This window comes from Zingiber officinale, chromosome 8B, assembly GCF_018446385.1.
Source record: "Zingiber officinale cultivar Zhangliang chromosome 8B, Zo_v1.1, whole genome shotgun sequence".
Lineage (NCBI taxonomy): Eukaryota > Viridiplantae > Streptophyta > Magnoliopsida > Zingiberales > Zingiberaceae > Zingiber > Zingiber officinale.
In genome coordinates, this window is record NC_056001.1 from 21,681,861 (window position 1) to 21,696,827 (window position 14,967).

The following is a 14,967-nucleotide window of genomic DNA, read 5'->3' on the forward strand; positions in this document are numbered from 1 at the left end:
GAGTAATAGCACTAGATACCCAATGAACAGAACCTGTTCTTTTAACAGTATTCTTCATCATCTGCATCGCATGCTGCCCATCTTTATTCAACTTGCACTGGTTTCTTTCACCTTTATGAGCATCCATTCTTCCGCTTTATATTTGTCAGAGATGATGAACGTGTTCTAAGGGGACCAAATATGATATTTTCAAGACTTCCTAAAGGTTCATTAAATGGCTATATCGATCGCAACCTCTCACTTTCCTCAACCATCAACTGGCCATTTATGAGCAAGGCAACAAGAAAAGAAAAGGATTTTGAAGAAGCACTTCTTCATGATAAAGAATCCACCATTCAAGTTGGAACATGCTGTCCCTGTCCCAGACTCCCTTCCAAAACAGCCTCATCCCAATCTTAAACTATTCTCGCGCACTGAAGGTTCTGCCTGTTTTCCATTTTCTTTTTTACAATCCACAAAAAGAGTGAATTTAAAATTATGAAATTCAGAGGAGTTATTTTGTTTTCCATTTTACTCTTTTCGTCTATAAATCTCTCGTTCCTCTTCCTCATCTTCTGTCCTGTGAGTGGCAAAGCTTCCTCCCTCTTCTCATATACAGTGGACTCGAGATCATGGAAGGCAGTTCCTCGATCAGCCTAAAGAGAACCTACAGGTAAATATTATGTTTCAATTTACATTTTTGATCTGGGAATTCGATCGATGTCGATCTCCCTTAACGCCCATCATCTTCATGTAGATTGTTCGTCAGCACTTGGAATGTCGGAGGTCTGCTCCCATCGGACGATGCCGAGTTAGAGGAATGGCTGGACATCAAGAACGGCCACTATGACATCTATATTCTCGGGTATTCATTCATGCATCATCAGTTTAGTAGATCTTCAGCTAGTACATCTCTCAGTTGATCTCTTGCAAAAAAGTAAAAATTTCGATTTTCTTTCGGAAGAAGATTTCAAGAGGTCGTGCCACTTAATGCGAGGAACGTGTTGGGCCCGAAGAACAGGAGGGTCCTCGAGAGGTGGAGCTCTCTCATAAGGAAGTCACTGAACAAGCTCCCATCGTCCAAGCTACATGAAGGGAAGCAAAAGGTGCACCCAATGAAGGAAGAAGAAGAAGGAAAAGAAGGCGGCCACGCACAAGAATTCGAGTGTGTGGAGAGCAAGCAGATGGTGGGGATTCTCGTGTCGGTGTGGGCGAGAAGTGACCTCCGGCGATGCATTAGTCACCGGTGCATTGCCTGCGTCGGCTGCGGAGTCATGGGATGCCTCGGAAACAAGGTTCGCTTAGCTAATTGTGCTATCCATTGTTTGAGATGGCACGAACTTATTCTTCCTGAAATTGGATGCCTGCCTTTGCATTTCAGGGATCGGTCTCGATTAGATTCTTGCTGCACGAGACGAGTTTCTGCTTCGCTTGCTGTCACTTCGCCTCAGGAGGCAAAGAAGGGGACGAGGTGAAGAGGAACACGAACGCCATGGAGATCCTCTCGAGGACCACCTTCCCCTCCTCTCCTCCTCCTCCTCTCGACTTGCCACAGAAGATTACTGATCATGAGTAAGGGAAAAATCCATTTTTTTTTTTTTTTTCTGTTCCAGTGTTTTTGATTACAATTCAAATCTAACTTCAATTTCTCTGTAGCCGAGTGTTCTTGTTTGGCGACTTGAACTATCGAATCTCCTTGCCTAATGCCTCCACGAGGTCCTTAATGGAGCAAAATCGTTGGAGCATTTTGTTGCAGAAGGATCAGGTAGTTTTATTATTATTATTGTTAGAATTAATTTTACATTATATATTCTTAAAATCTTCTAAAGAATCGACTTGTGTGTGTGTATATATATATAGCTAAGAATGGAGGTCTCCAAGGGGAAGTTGTTTGAAGATTGGCAAGAAGGCGCCATAACGTTCTTCCCCACCTACAAATATTATTTGAACTCCGATAAATATTACGGATGCGTTCCAACTCAAGAAAGCGGGAAGAGTCGAGCCCCGGCTTGGTGAGTCTCAATAGCGTTTTCAATTCATGACACGGTTCTAGCTAGTTGAGACTGAAATATATATATAATCTCGCAATGATTCAATAGGTGTGATAGAATTCTATGGCGCGGCGAGGGGATAAACCAAGAACGGTACGATCGCTGCGAGTTGAGACTGTCTGATCATCGCCCGGTGCGGGGAATCTTCGTTGTCGATGTTGATGTGCCTAAGAGCTCTAGCTAGAACAAGCATCCATCCACATTTTGAGGAGGAAGCACAGAGGATTTAGCTGATAGAAACAAAATGAAAATTCTTTATGTAAAGGACTTTCTGTAAATATAGAAAATAGTATCGAAAGAATAATGATAACAATTTTTTTTTTTCTTCCCCGAATAATAATAATATTCATTGTAGCAAGAGTTAGGAATGTGAATTAACAAAAAAAAAAAATGATAACAAGTTTCTTCCAATTCCTTTGGAATGTTTCCCTCGGAGTGAAGTGCAGACTAGAACTTGGCCTGACATCATCATTCCTGTCCTCATTTTCATGTCCTTTCTTATCTATCTATCAAATATCTCCCCACAAGATTGATGATCTGTAGCTGTTCAGTAGCTGTCTCCAACTTAACGGTGCGATCAAGATCTTGCGAGAGCAAAATTTGAGATGGAGAACAGGTTGGAGGTCAAATTCAAGCACCATTTATTTATTTTATTTACGCGGACCATATCCAACATGCAAGAGTGGATAATCTTTTGTAAGTCGATCTTGAATGTCTAGATCGACCTTCTCCAACTTGGGGGAAATCAATAAATAACTTTTGATGTTGAGATAGTCGACCAAATAATTCAGCTCTGGGAAAACATCCCAGGTGCAAAAGATAAAATCCTCAGTTCAGTGGTCCCTTCTTAGTCAGGTGGGATCCTCGATCGACCGACCCTTGGTCTGCTCCTAGATCAGAGTCATTCATAGGTAGGATTCTATAGATCTCATCTATTATAGAGATGAAGTCCATAGAACTTCATTTATAAATGAATTAGTTCATCCTCTCTGAATTGAAAGTGGGATTCAAAAGATCCAATATCTTTATAGTGGTTTCATATATTTTAAGAGAAGATAAATTATTAAGACTTATTTCAACCTTAACCGAATAACTTTTCTAGACAGGATTACGTCTGTCAAAAATTAAATCATGGCTTTTTAATAACAAATCTTATCCTAATACCAATTCCAAAACATCTCGATCGCACGTTATCCTTCTGATCGGGTCTTTACTTGGAATATAAAAATATATTTAATAAATATATTTAATATTTTTTTCAAACCAAATTTAAACCCATAATAATTCATAATATATTATCCATCCAAATAATTTAAATCATTTCTGTTTGATGGTGGTGAGGAAAGTTTCATGAAAAACAAAGGGGAAACGTAAGGATATGGATAAAAAAAACACCAAGGGAAGTAAAATTCGTATGTACCTTTTATTTGAGAACGAGATAACATATGTGACGTGTCATCGAATTTTATAAAAAAAGGGAAGATAATGAAAATTAAATATATAAAATTATAAAATTATTTTTAAACATACTATTTAAACTACTTCAAATTATTTATTTATTCGAAGATTAGAAAAACAAAAAACATTGAGCCAACTGACGGTTAAAATTTATATAAATGATTGTTATTTGAAGTGTTATGAACCACAAATAGTTGGGACATTTTTAATGATCGACACCTCAATGAAAGGAATTATATTATCATTGAGATATTCATATCCTTACTATTTATATAGATTTTTTTTAAATAGGACGTGCAATTGTGGGATGTTGAATTTCTGGATCATTCGTCGTAAGCACTTCCTAATTTACCCTGACGATTGAAAAATTTTTCGGAAGCTAAACTAATAGCTTGATGTTATCTGTTAACATTTTTTCCCCTTAATTTTTATCGTCTTGGCATGCTACTGGGAATAAGAAACGACATTTTAAAACAAAATAGAGAGAAAATTACATTTTAAAACTCATCATTTTTCGTTAAAAAATTTCAATTTTAAAAAAAAAAAAGACTGAAATTGAAAAATATTACAAGTTACAGGACTAAAAATATAAATTGACTTATGACATGACTAAAATTGAAAAAAATATAAGTTACAGCATTAAAAACGTAAGGATGATGACTTCTTAGGGATGTCAAACAGGCAAAAAGTGAACAAACTCCAATTAAGTGGGACAAGCCATCTCCAAGACAAACGAAATCTCCGAGACAAACGATACCACATATCCAAGTTACTGCATAATCTCTACAAAGTTTAAGGTTGAAGACAAAAACCTTCGATGGTAAATAGAAGAATCCCTAATGTACTAGGTCTATCAAAATCTTTCCTTGCGATGTTACATTAAAGTTAGCTCAATATTGTTATCTCAAATCTTAGAATGAGAAGTCCAAAATCTGTTCTTGATTTTTTTCCATCCAAAAAAAATAAATTTGACCTGCCATTTGAGGAGATCTGCGATTCATCGCCACATGGACGGCAAATTTTGAAGAACATTGTCACCGAGCGAGGGCACCGGCGATGAGACAATAACGAGAAAAGGAAGAAGTTTCGCCAATCACCACGGACAAACTCAGAATTCCCTTTACCCTTCCTTGCTATTCAAATTGGGATATAAGAAAATCTTCCATTTCATAATTAAGCAAAGTTAAACATTACCCTTCCTTATCTCACTCCCTTCCAAACCAAGGTTAAAAGTTCCCCTTTTCCTTATTTACGCTTCCCTCCCCTTCCCTCGTCTCCTCTCAAATAGAGAGTAAACTCAAATATCAATATTATTCCGCTCACTTTTAGTGTTGTAAATGAACCAAATGTTCATGAACAAATTTAGTATTCGACTTGATAAGAGATTATTTATATTCATTCAATATGCATAAAATACTTTAAATAAACAAATTTAAACAACTAGTTAAACTAAACAAATAAATTTGAACATATATGTGTTCAGCTTTTAATGTTTGTGAAGAACGTTCGTGAACAATATTCATGAACAATGTTCACAAATCATGTTCATTAATAAAACTCTAATCAACATACTAAATAAACAAAAATAAACAAATAAATAAATTTGAATTATTAAATTCAATAACCAGTCAAATAAACTTGAATTGAAAGCTCGATAATATCTAAACGAATCAAGCTCTAATCAATCTCAAGTAAAACTTGAATTGAGAGCACGATATCATCTAAATGAATAAAGTTCAAGCCAAGTTTCAAATAAATTGAAAATTCTAAAAAATAAATTAAGTTAAATTTGAATAATCATTTTAAAAATTTGATTTATTTTAAATTCGACTCAATTTAATTTGATTATCTTATCAACTAAGTGTAAATGTCCGAAAGCTCAGCTCGACTTATTACAACCCTTACTCACTTTGATTAGGTTGCATCCTTAATCTCACTTGCATATCATTCCACTAAAAACATAACACCGCAATAAACAAGCAAGATGAGAAAGTCAACCACAAGAAAGGGAAAGAAACTTGTTTCTTAGGAGTTTTTTTCGGATGATATAAGAATAAATTTTTCTGAGAACAGGGAAAATAAGGAGGATAATTAAACAACAATAACTTCATTTAAATTAGCATTGAAAGTTTATTTTTAAACCAAATAAAGAACTATTTTTGCAGCAGAATTTACGAGTAGAATTCCTGTGAATCAACTTGACCATTACAGAAATTACTTGAACAATATGGCGAGAGAGAGAAATCCCAATCCAAAAGTCTAAGACATACTTCAATAGTCCTGACAATTTTCAAGCAGATGACTTGGAGGAGTAGAAGGGAAATCATGGCTTTGAGCAAGACATACAATAAAGAAGTACTAGCTCTCCACCTCAATTCTCTATCTCCTTTGTCGTGTAATTTTTGTTTGACGAAGTGTTCGTGATAGCAATCTGTCGTGTAACTCTTGCTCGACAAAGTATTCGTGATAGCAGTCGGGTACCACTCAGTTTGTCATGACCACCAGTGCTTGGGGGAATCATAGTTAACCATAGTATCCTAGAAAACAGATGACCCGAGCAAATCTCGAAGCATAGTTGAAGGTGAGACGAATCTATTTCAAGGAAACTGCAACTATCGCAGACCTCGGTCCGCTCGGCTTCTCTGCCCGGCGGCTCGTTCGCTCGTTCGATCACTTTGCTTCTCTGCCTGACCGACCACTTGCCTACTTCGCTTGTCCGACCGTTCTCTTGTTCAGTCACTCTGCTTCTATGCCCGACCGACCACTTGCCTATTTCGCTCGTCCGGTCGCACGCTTGCTCGATCGCACACTTGCCCGACCGCTCGATTTTTTGCCCGGCCGACCGAATACTTGCTCGGTCGCTCGCTTGGCAACTCGACCGCACATTCGCTCGGCCTCTCAGACTGCTCAGCTTCTCAGCTAGCTCGGCTACACCACTCGGTCGGCTGCTCTATTTTACTCGATCGACCGCTTTGCCCGATTGGACTCTCTGTTTGATCTGGAAACCATTCGCACTGACCACTTGGTCACTTTATCATTTGGTTGCTCAGCCTCACAACCTGCTCTACCTGCTTGGCTAATCTACCACTCGGTCGACTATACTGTTCGCTCGGTCGATTTGCTCGCTCGGCCAATCTGCCTGCTCGACCTCTCTGCCTGCTCGACCAGTCTACACTCAACATTTGACAAAAACTAGCCTCCACTGGCAGCCTTAGATTATCAGCTCAGGTCATTTCAACATATAAGTTAAATTTAATTTTATGTATTTAAATTTGGCTAATTTTCCATAATCTCCGGTAGATTGTGTTGGGTTGCAAGGTTGAAAAAAAAGTCCCACATTGAAAACACATGGGAAAGATCATAGATTTATAAGGAAAAAATATCTCCATTGGTATGACGCCTTTTGGGTAGAGATCAAGAGGAAAATCACGAGGGCTTAGACCCAAAGTGGACAATATCATACCATTGTAGAGATATCTAAATTCTTTTCGATCATTCAATTGATATCAGAGTCCGAACTGCCAGAAGGTCTAACCACCGACTGTGCACAAGAGTTATGATCTAATTGAGCCGTGTGAGTAGAATATTGAGCTCGAATAAAGGAAGTAGGGGGGGGGGGGGAGGGGGTCCCATGTCCGAATCAAGAGGACCAGACACCAAGAAGGAAGTCTTAGCTGTGGTTAGACAAGGAAGTCCTAGTAGGTCGGGTTGACCAAGGGACAGAAAGACCTGGTGGGTCGAGGATTGGACGTGGGAAGCCTGTGGTCTTTCGTTTGAGGGAAGGATTGTTGGGTTGCAAGGTTGCAAGGTTGCAAACAAAGTCCCATATTGAAAATACATGGAAAAGTTTATGGATTATAGGGAAAAAATATCTTCATTGGTATGAGGCCTTTTGGGTAGAGATCAAGAACAAAATCATAAGGGCTTAGGCCCAAAGTGGACAATATCATATTATTGTGGAGATATCTAAATTCTTTTCGATCATTCAGATTATTTGTTTTATAATCTTGAAACAGATTCGATTATATTGAGAGGATTGGAACTGTGTCAATCACGAGGAAAAGCTAGAGAAGTTCAGTGGACTGAACTTCAAGAGTGACAGCAGAAGATGCTCTTCTACTTGACCACGCTCAATCTGGTTCGGTTCTTAACCGAGGACTCTCCCAAGCGTGCTGAGGATGATAATGAGCAGACCATCAGTGCAGTGGAGGTAGGGGTGGGCATCGGCCGGTTTGGTCCGGTTTTACCCTACTATGATTTTATTTTTTCGGTTTTAAAGATTTTTGATCCAAAACCAAACCATTTTATTACGGTTCGGTCCAGTTTATACGGTCGGTTATATACGGTTTATATGATAAATTAAATTAATTTTGTGCTACTACAAATATTAGTTTAGAGACAAAGAAAAAGTATCAATTTATTAAAATAATTATGAATTTAAAGTAATATTAAATTTTGTTATCCGGTAACAGTAAATAAATATAAATATATAATTTGATTATGCTATTATATTATAAATAATTAGAAATTAATCCACTTGTATGATTCAATATCCATAAAAATAATGTTTTAAGTATAATACGGTCGGTTCGGTTTTTTCAGTTTTTTGGGAGTCAAAACCGTAAACCGAACCAAATAACCGAAATTTAAAAAACTTAAACCGAAACCGGCCGAAACACCGAAAAAACCGAACAAAAAAAACTGAAAATTTTCGGTTCGGTTGGTTTTTCCGGTTTGAACCGAATTATACCCACCCCTAAGTGGAGGCATGGACTCATTCTTAGTTCCTTTGCCGAAATTACATCCTCAACTGCTTTGCTGACTCGTTGTACGCTGTGTATAATGTGAAGAGAACGACTAAGGAACTGTATGAGTTCCTGGACAAGAAATACAAAACGAAGGAGGCCAAGAAGTTCATCGTGGGTTGATTCCTGGATTACAAGATGGTTGATTCTAAGACGGTGATCAACCAAGTCTAGGAGCTTCAGGTGATCTTGCACGAGATCCACTCGGAAGGGATGGTTTTGAGTGAAACCTTCCAGGTGGCTGCTATCATTGAGAAGTTGCCTCCTGACTGGAAGGACTTCAAGAACTATCTGAAGCACAAGCGGAAGGAAATGAATGTGGAGGAACTCATTGTTAGACTTCGCATTGAAGAAGACAAAAAGAGTTCAGAGAGAAAGTTGTTCTCTCATACTACTGTGAATGCCAACGTGGTTGAGCACGATCAAAACTAGAAATGGAAGAACCACAAATCTTCCAAAATGGGACCCAGAAGAGGCATCAGGAAGAAGAAGTTCTCTGGGAAGTGCTTCAACTGTGACCGAGTCGTTCACAAATCTTCGAAGTACAGAAAGCCGAAGAAGAAGCAAGAGGTCAACCTGAACGAGGAACAAAAAATGGACGATCTCTGCGTTGTGGTATCTGAGTTGAACCTGATGGATTCCAATCCGCGACAATGGTGGATCGATACTGGAGCCACCAGACATGTCTGCTGTAATAAGGAGCTGCTCCATAACTTCGAACAAGTTGATGGAGATAAACAATTCATGAGAAACTCAGCAACCTCGGATATCATAGGTCAAGGAAAAGTGATGCTAAAGATGACCTCAGACAAGAACCTTACTCTAAACAATGTGTTGTATGTTCCGGAGATTCGGAAAAATCAAGTGTCTAGATCACTATTAAGCAAGCATAGTTTTCACATTGTTTTTGAGTAAGACAGAGTTGAATTGCCTAAGAATGAAATGTTTGTCGCGAGGGGCTATGTATATATATGATAGGTTATTCAAGCTCAATGTAATGACCATTAGGCATAAAATAACTAAAAATGAAAGCTCTTCTACTTATATACTTAAGTCTTTGTGTTTGTGACATGGTAGATTAGGACATGTTAACTATGATGTGTTGCATAAATTAATAAATATGCAAAGCATACCTAAATTTCACCTTGACCTAAAATATAAGTGTGAGATTTATGTTGAAGTGAAAATGACAAGGTCATCCTTTCAACATATTGAAAGAAGTAACGAACCACTTGACCTAATTATACTGACGTGTGAGACCTAAAAAGTCCACCAACACATAGTGATAATAAATATTTCATCACTTTTGTATATGATAACACAAAATACTGTTATGATATCTTCTCAAAAGTAAAGATAAAGTTATAGAGAAATTTGCTCTCTATAAAATGAGGTTGAAAACCAACTTAATAAAAAGATTAAGGTGGTTCGAAGTGACCGAGGCGGTGAATATGTATCACCGTTCGCTGAGTTGTGTGTTGAACATGGGATCAGACACGAAATAACAACTCCTTATACTCCTCAGCAAAATGGAGTTGCTAAGCGTAAAAATCGAACTCTAAAGGAGATGATGAATGCTCTTCTATTAAGCTCTGGACTGTTAGAGTTCATGTGGGGGATGCTATGTTAACAACTAATTACCTTTTAAATAAGGTGTCCCGCAAGAAAATAGATAAGAGTCCTTCTGAGTTGTGGAATGGAAGACAATCGTCCTATAAATATTTACGAATGTGGGAGTGTCTTGCTAAAGTATTGGTGCCTTATCCAAAAAGGATTAAAATAGGACCAAAACTGTTGATTGTATATTTATTGGATATGTACATAACAGCAGTATGTATCGATTTTTTGTGTATGATTCACAAATAATGGATATACACAATAACTAGATAATAAAATCGAGAAATGTCTCGTTCTTCGAGCATGTATTTTCGTATAAAACTCGAGAGGATGCTAGCTCCTCAAAATGGACATATGAAACATAAGTCGAAGAAGATAATGATGAACCAGGCGAGGTTGAGCTTAGACGAAGCAAAAGAGCTCGGATAGAAAAATCCTACGGATCGAATTTTATCACTTGCATATTGGAAAGTGAGCCCTGAAGTTACTAAGAAGCAGTAAGTTTTTCTGATGGACATCACTGAATAGAGACAATTGTATCTGAGATAGAATTTATCTTGAAAAATTACATTTGGGAACTTGTGGATCTTTCTCTTTGAAGCAAACCACTAGGTTGTAAGTGGATTTTCAAGAAGAAAGTGAAGTCAGATTGCACAATTGATAAGTATAAGGCCATATTGGTAATCAAAGGATACCGACAATGAAAAGACCTTTATTACTTTGATACATATTTTTCCGTGTCGAGGATAACTTTATTAGAGTATTGTTGGCAATAACCACTCTATGGAATCTCGAACTACATCAGATGGATGTAAAGACAACCTTTCTAAACGGAGATTTAGAAGAGAAAATCTACATGGAGCAACCTAAGGGGTTTTTTGTGTCAGGTCAGAAAAACAAGGTTTGTAGATTGGTGAAATCATTATATGACTTGAAACAAGTACTAAAGTAGTGACATGAGAAATTTGATAATGTCATGAAGGAATATGGATTCAAAAATCAATGAATGTGATAAATGTGTCTACATGAAAATCACATAAAGTGACTACGTCATCTTGTGTCTATATGTAGATGATACATTTATCATTGGGAGTAATGATAAGATAATTAAATCCACTAAGGGCATATTGAACTCAAAATTTGATATGAAAGATATGAGCTTAGTTGATGTGATTCTAGGAATCAAAATTCTTAGAACAACAGAAAGACTTGTTCTTAGTCAGTCTTATTATGAGGACAAGATTCTTGAGAAATACACCAAGGGTGATACTGCGTTGGTACAAACGCCGATAGATATGAGTCAACATCTATTGAAAAATTAAGGTGAAAGTATCTCTCAGATATAATATTCTCAATTGATTGGAAGTCTGATGTACCTGATAAGTTGTACATGACCAGACTTGACCTATGTAGTAAGTAAACTGAGTAAATACACGGATAATCCCGGTATTGAGCACTAGAAATGGATAACAAGAGTACTGAGATACTTGAGGTATACTCGTGAATATGGACTGCACTATACAAGATATCTTGCTATGATTAAAGGATACAACAATGCGACTTGGATATCTGACATAAAAGACTCTAAGTCTACGAGTGGATATGTATTCACTCTAAGCAAACGGTAATAATTAGATCTACGATGGAATCTGAGTTTGTGACTCTTGACAAATATGGTGGAGAGGCTGAATGACTACGACAATTTTTAGAAGATATTCCGAGATGACCAAAACTTGTACCGATAATTTGCATGCATTGCGATAGTCAATCAGCAATCGGTCAGACACAGAGCCATCTAAATAATGGTAAGTTTAGACATATACGTCATGGACATAATATCAGTAAACAACTACTCACAACGAGAATTATCACTGTTGACTATGTAAAGTCAAAAGATAACCTAGCAGATTTGTTAACCAAGTGGTTAAACAGAGAGTTAGTTACAAGCTCATCGTAAGGGATGTACTAGATGTCGATGAGAAATATTGGTGCATAGGAAGCCCAACCTATGCAGACTGGATATCCTAAGAACTAGGTTCAAAGGGGCAACCTAATTATATTGACAAAGTTACTCACTGTGAGGGAATGATCCAATGGATCAGTGAAGGACGGAGCTTGAGCATACGACTTTTAATGATCCAAGTAGAGTAATGAGGAATACTCTTAAGAGATCACATATGTGAGAAAGAAGTGAGACCACTTAAAGAGAATTAGAGGCACAATTATTAGAACTTCTCATAGAATCAAGCGTGCTCATGGCCAAAAACGAACACAATCATGAGAACTAAGTTGTATCAGGGAGAGTCTTGGGTGAAATATGTTAATGCTTGCACAAACAGCATAACAGTTCAAGAACATCGCGTCTACTGTTAGCAGTAAGCAAACATATCTTCACAAGGAAAGATTTAAAGGGTAAAATCTACCTGTCTTATACTACACTCAACTGTTGAATGCTATTGTTGGTCCCTTGACGGCCGGAAAGAGGAGGGTGAATTGCACCGCACAAAAAAAACAAACACCTTTCTAGATTTTGAAAATAGTAAAACACTTGTATAATAAAGATTGACAAGCTAATTAATAAATGAAAAGAGGCACAACAATTTATTTGGTTTGTAATCGGAAGATTGCTAGTCCAAGACGTTGAAAACTCACTGATCCTGTCCGAAAGCTGAATCAACGGACGCTGAGCACGTGGCGCTCTCCGAGTTGCTGGCGTAGATCTCCGATTGGTCGTACGAAGCTCCGGTGAACCTGAACAGAAGTCGGGCCGGGAAGGGACTCCCAGCGGCGACCCTCCGACGCTCAAGTCAGGCAAGCTAGCAGTGAAAAAAGTGGCTCCAAAAAATATTAGAATGCGTACCTCCGGCGAATGATGAGGGCCTTTATATAGGGCAGCGGAGAAGCGAGTGTACACATACCGAGGTGTACACGTGTCCGTGGCCCATACCCCAGTAAGGACTTGTCAGTGAGCTTACCTGACCCATACTGCTACAGTCCAAGCATGTCCTCGATGGGACAGCGGAACCCCCTGTCATAAGATTTGGAGTATGGCCTACATGTGGAACATACCCGCTGTCAGAAAAAGATATCGCTTGTCCTTTTGCCCTTACTCCCTGGAGGACGTCCGGCCGGCCAGCTTCCGCGACATCCGGCCGGACGTATACGATGGTTTACTTGGGAGATTCTCAATCACGTGCTTTGTGGAGACTATTAGCAGTATGCTACCTGATGGCTTTGGCCGAGCGTGCAGCCCGCTCGGCCCTGCGATCTTGTCCGCTGAGCGCCGGAACCCCGACTTTCGACAGGGCGCCTTTAACCATCAACTAGACACCGGCCGACCGCCCGGTCGGTCGAACCCACCCCTCTCCAGCCGGCCACCTGCCACTTTGACTTCCACGTGGCGTTGACTCCACCGGACGGGGGGGCCCCTGTTCTTACAACCGGATCACTTGCCTCCCCTTCAAGTCTAGTCGAAGGAGGTGATTAGTCCGACTGACTGGACTGTTGGCCTAGCCGGGCGGCGCCTTCAGCACACCTAATCCGCTAGGCTTTTCACAGGGATGGCCTTTAAGGTTAGTCAACAGCAACCTTTCTCGGATCTCCTTGTAACCCGTGCCAATCTTCGTCATTAAGGCTGAGCATGTGCTCATTAAATGCATCGAATGACCGAAAGCCACGTGGCAAACTGTCGTCATCGTACGACGGCGGTGTGGTGCTTTGATGGGATCGAGGCGGTTCGAAATGGACGGCGCGATGTGCACTTTGATTCCCGTGACCTGGATCCAACGGCGGAGGCCGCCCGACCCCCGCTATATAAAATCTTCGCTCTCTCCTATTCCCCTCACTTGCTTTTGCCATTTCTACCTTTGTCTCTGGTGTTTCGGTGCTCCGGCGATTCCATTCCTGCTTTCCGACGCTCTCCGGCGCCTCTTCCTTGATCCTTTTTCCTCGCAGTAAGGCTCTATACCTTTTCTTTCTTGTTTCCGGTGTTTACTCCTGTATTCCTTTCCCCAGCTTCAATCCTTGAAACCTCTTTTCGCTTGCTGTTGTTTTTCTCCTGCCTTTTTGATTTCTTCCGATCGGCCCATGGCTAGCTCTTCCCATCCCGAAGACCAGTCCCTTGGCCCTTGGTATACTACCATGCAGTCACGATTTGATCAGCGTGACTTTGACACTCTAACCGATAATTTTGAAATCCCCGAAGATTTTGAACTTCTTTTAGCCGGTCCTTCCGCCCGGCCGCACAGGCCGCCGCGCGGAGCTTTCTGTGTCTTTCGCGACCAGTTTACCGCCGGTCTGCGTTTCCCTCTACATCCTTTCATCATAGATGTTTGTAATTTTTTCGGTGTTCCGCTCGGCAGTCTGGTACCCAACACCTTTCGTCTCCTCTGTGGTGTTGTTGTTTTGTTCAAGATTCACAACATCCCCCTCCGACCGGAGGTCTTTTTTTATTTCTATTATCCCAAGCAAGCCGAGCTGGGCACCTTCATGTTCCAAGCTCGGCCCGACTTAGTCTTCTTCAACAAACTACCTTCTTCCAATAAGCATTGGAAGGATTATTTTTTCTACATCTATATGCCCGATCAGGCCAACTTCCCAACCAAGTGGCAGGTCAACCTACCCCCCACTCCCGAGCTGAAGAAATTCAAGACCCGACCAGACTACCTCCATGCTGCAAATATGCTAGCCGGTCTGCGACTTGACATCAATAGGCTTCTTCACGAAGGAATGATGTACATCTTCGGCCTGAGTCCCATACGGACTCCTCATCTGACCGGCTTCGGTAAGAATTTTACTTGGGCATTTGCTTTGATTGCTAACTGATTTCTTTTCTTTCCTTTGCAGCGGACATCGTCATGGATTCGGTGATGGCTGGCGTTTTGAAGAGAAAAGCGGCAGCGCTAGAAGCCGCGGCGGCCAAAGAAATGGAAGCGCTGGGTATCCAGCCGGTCGGATCCCATGAAGGAGAAAGCGGGGCTGAGGCTGAGTCAACCGCTCCGGCTTCTCAACAAAACGTGGCCAGCGGAGCCACCCCCCCGGGGAACCAACTGTCCCCG

General features: G+C 40.0%; 1 protein-coding gene across 2 annotated transcripts; it reads left to right on the plus strand.

Annotated features, from left to right (window-relative positions):
- The first annotated feature begins 121 nt into the window (after positions 1-121).
- LOC122015404 (type IV inositol polyphosphate 5-phosphatase 9-like) lies at positions 122-2,354 on the plus strand. 2 transcript variants are annotated; one of them, XM_042572274.1, is made up of 7 exons: positions 122-652; positions 737-844; positions 944-1,274; positions 1,361-1,551; positions 1,636-1,744; positions 1,840-1,991; positions 2,079-2,354. In XM_042572274.1, the coding sequence occupies exons 1-7, from the start codon at positions 612-614 to the stop codon at positions 2,212-2,214; spliced, it is 1,068 nt and encodes a 355-aa protein (XP_042428208.1). In that variant the 5' UTR covers positions 122-611; the 3' UTR covers positions 2,215-2,354. The 2 variants fall into 2 exon arrangements, with proteins under 2 accessions (XP_042428208.1, XP_042428209.1); XM_042572275.1 differs by having other exon boundaries at positions 128-652; positions 947-1,274.
- The last annotated feature ends 12,613 nt before the right edge of the window (positions 2,355-14,967 follow it).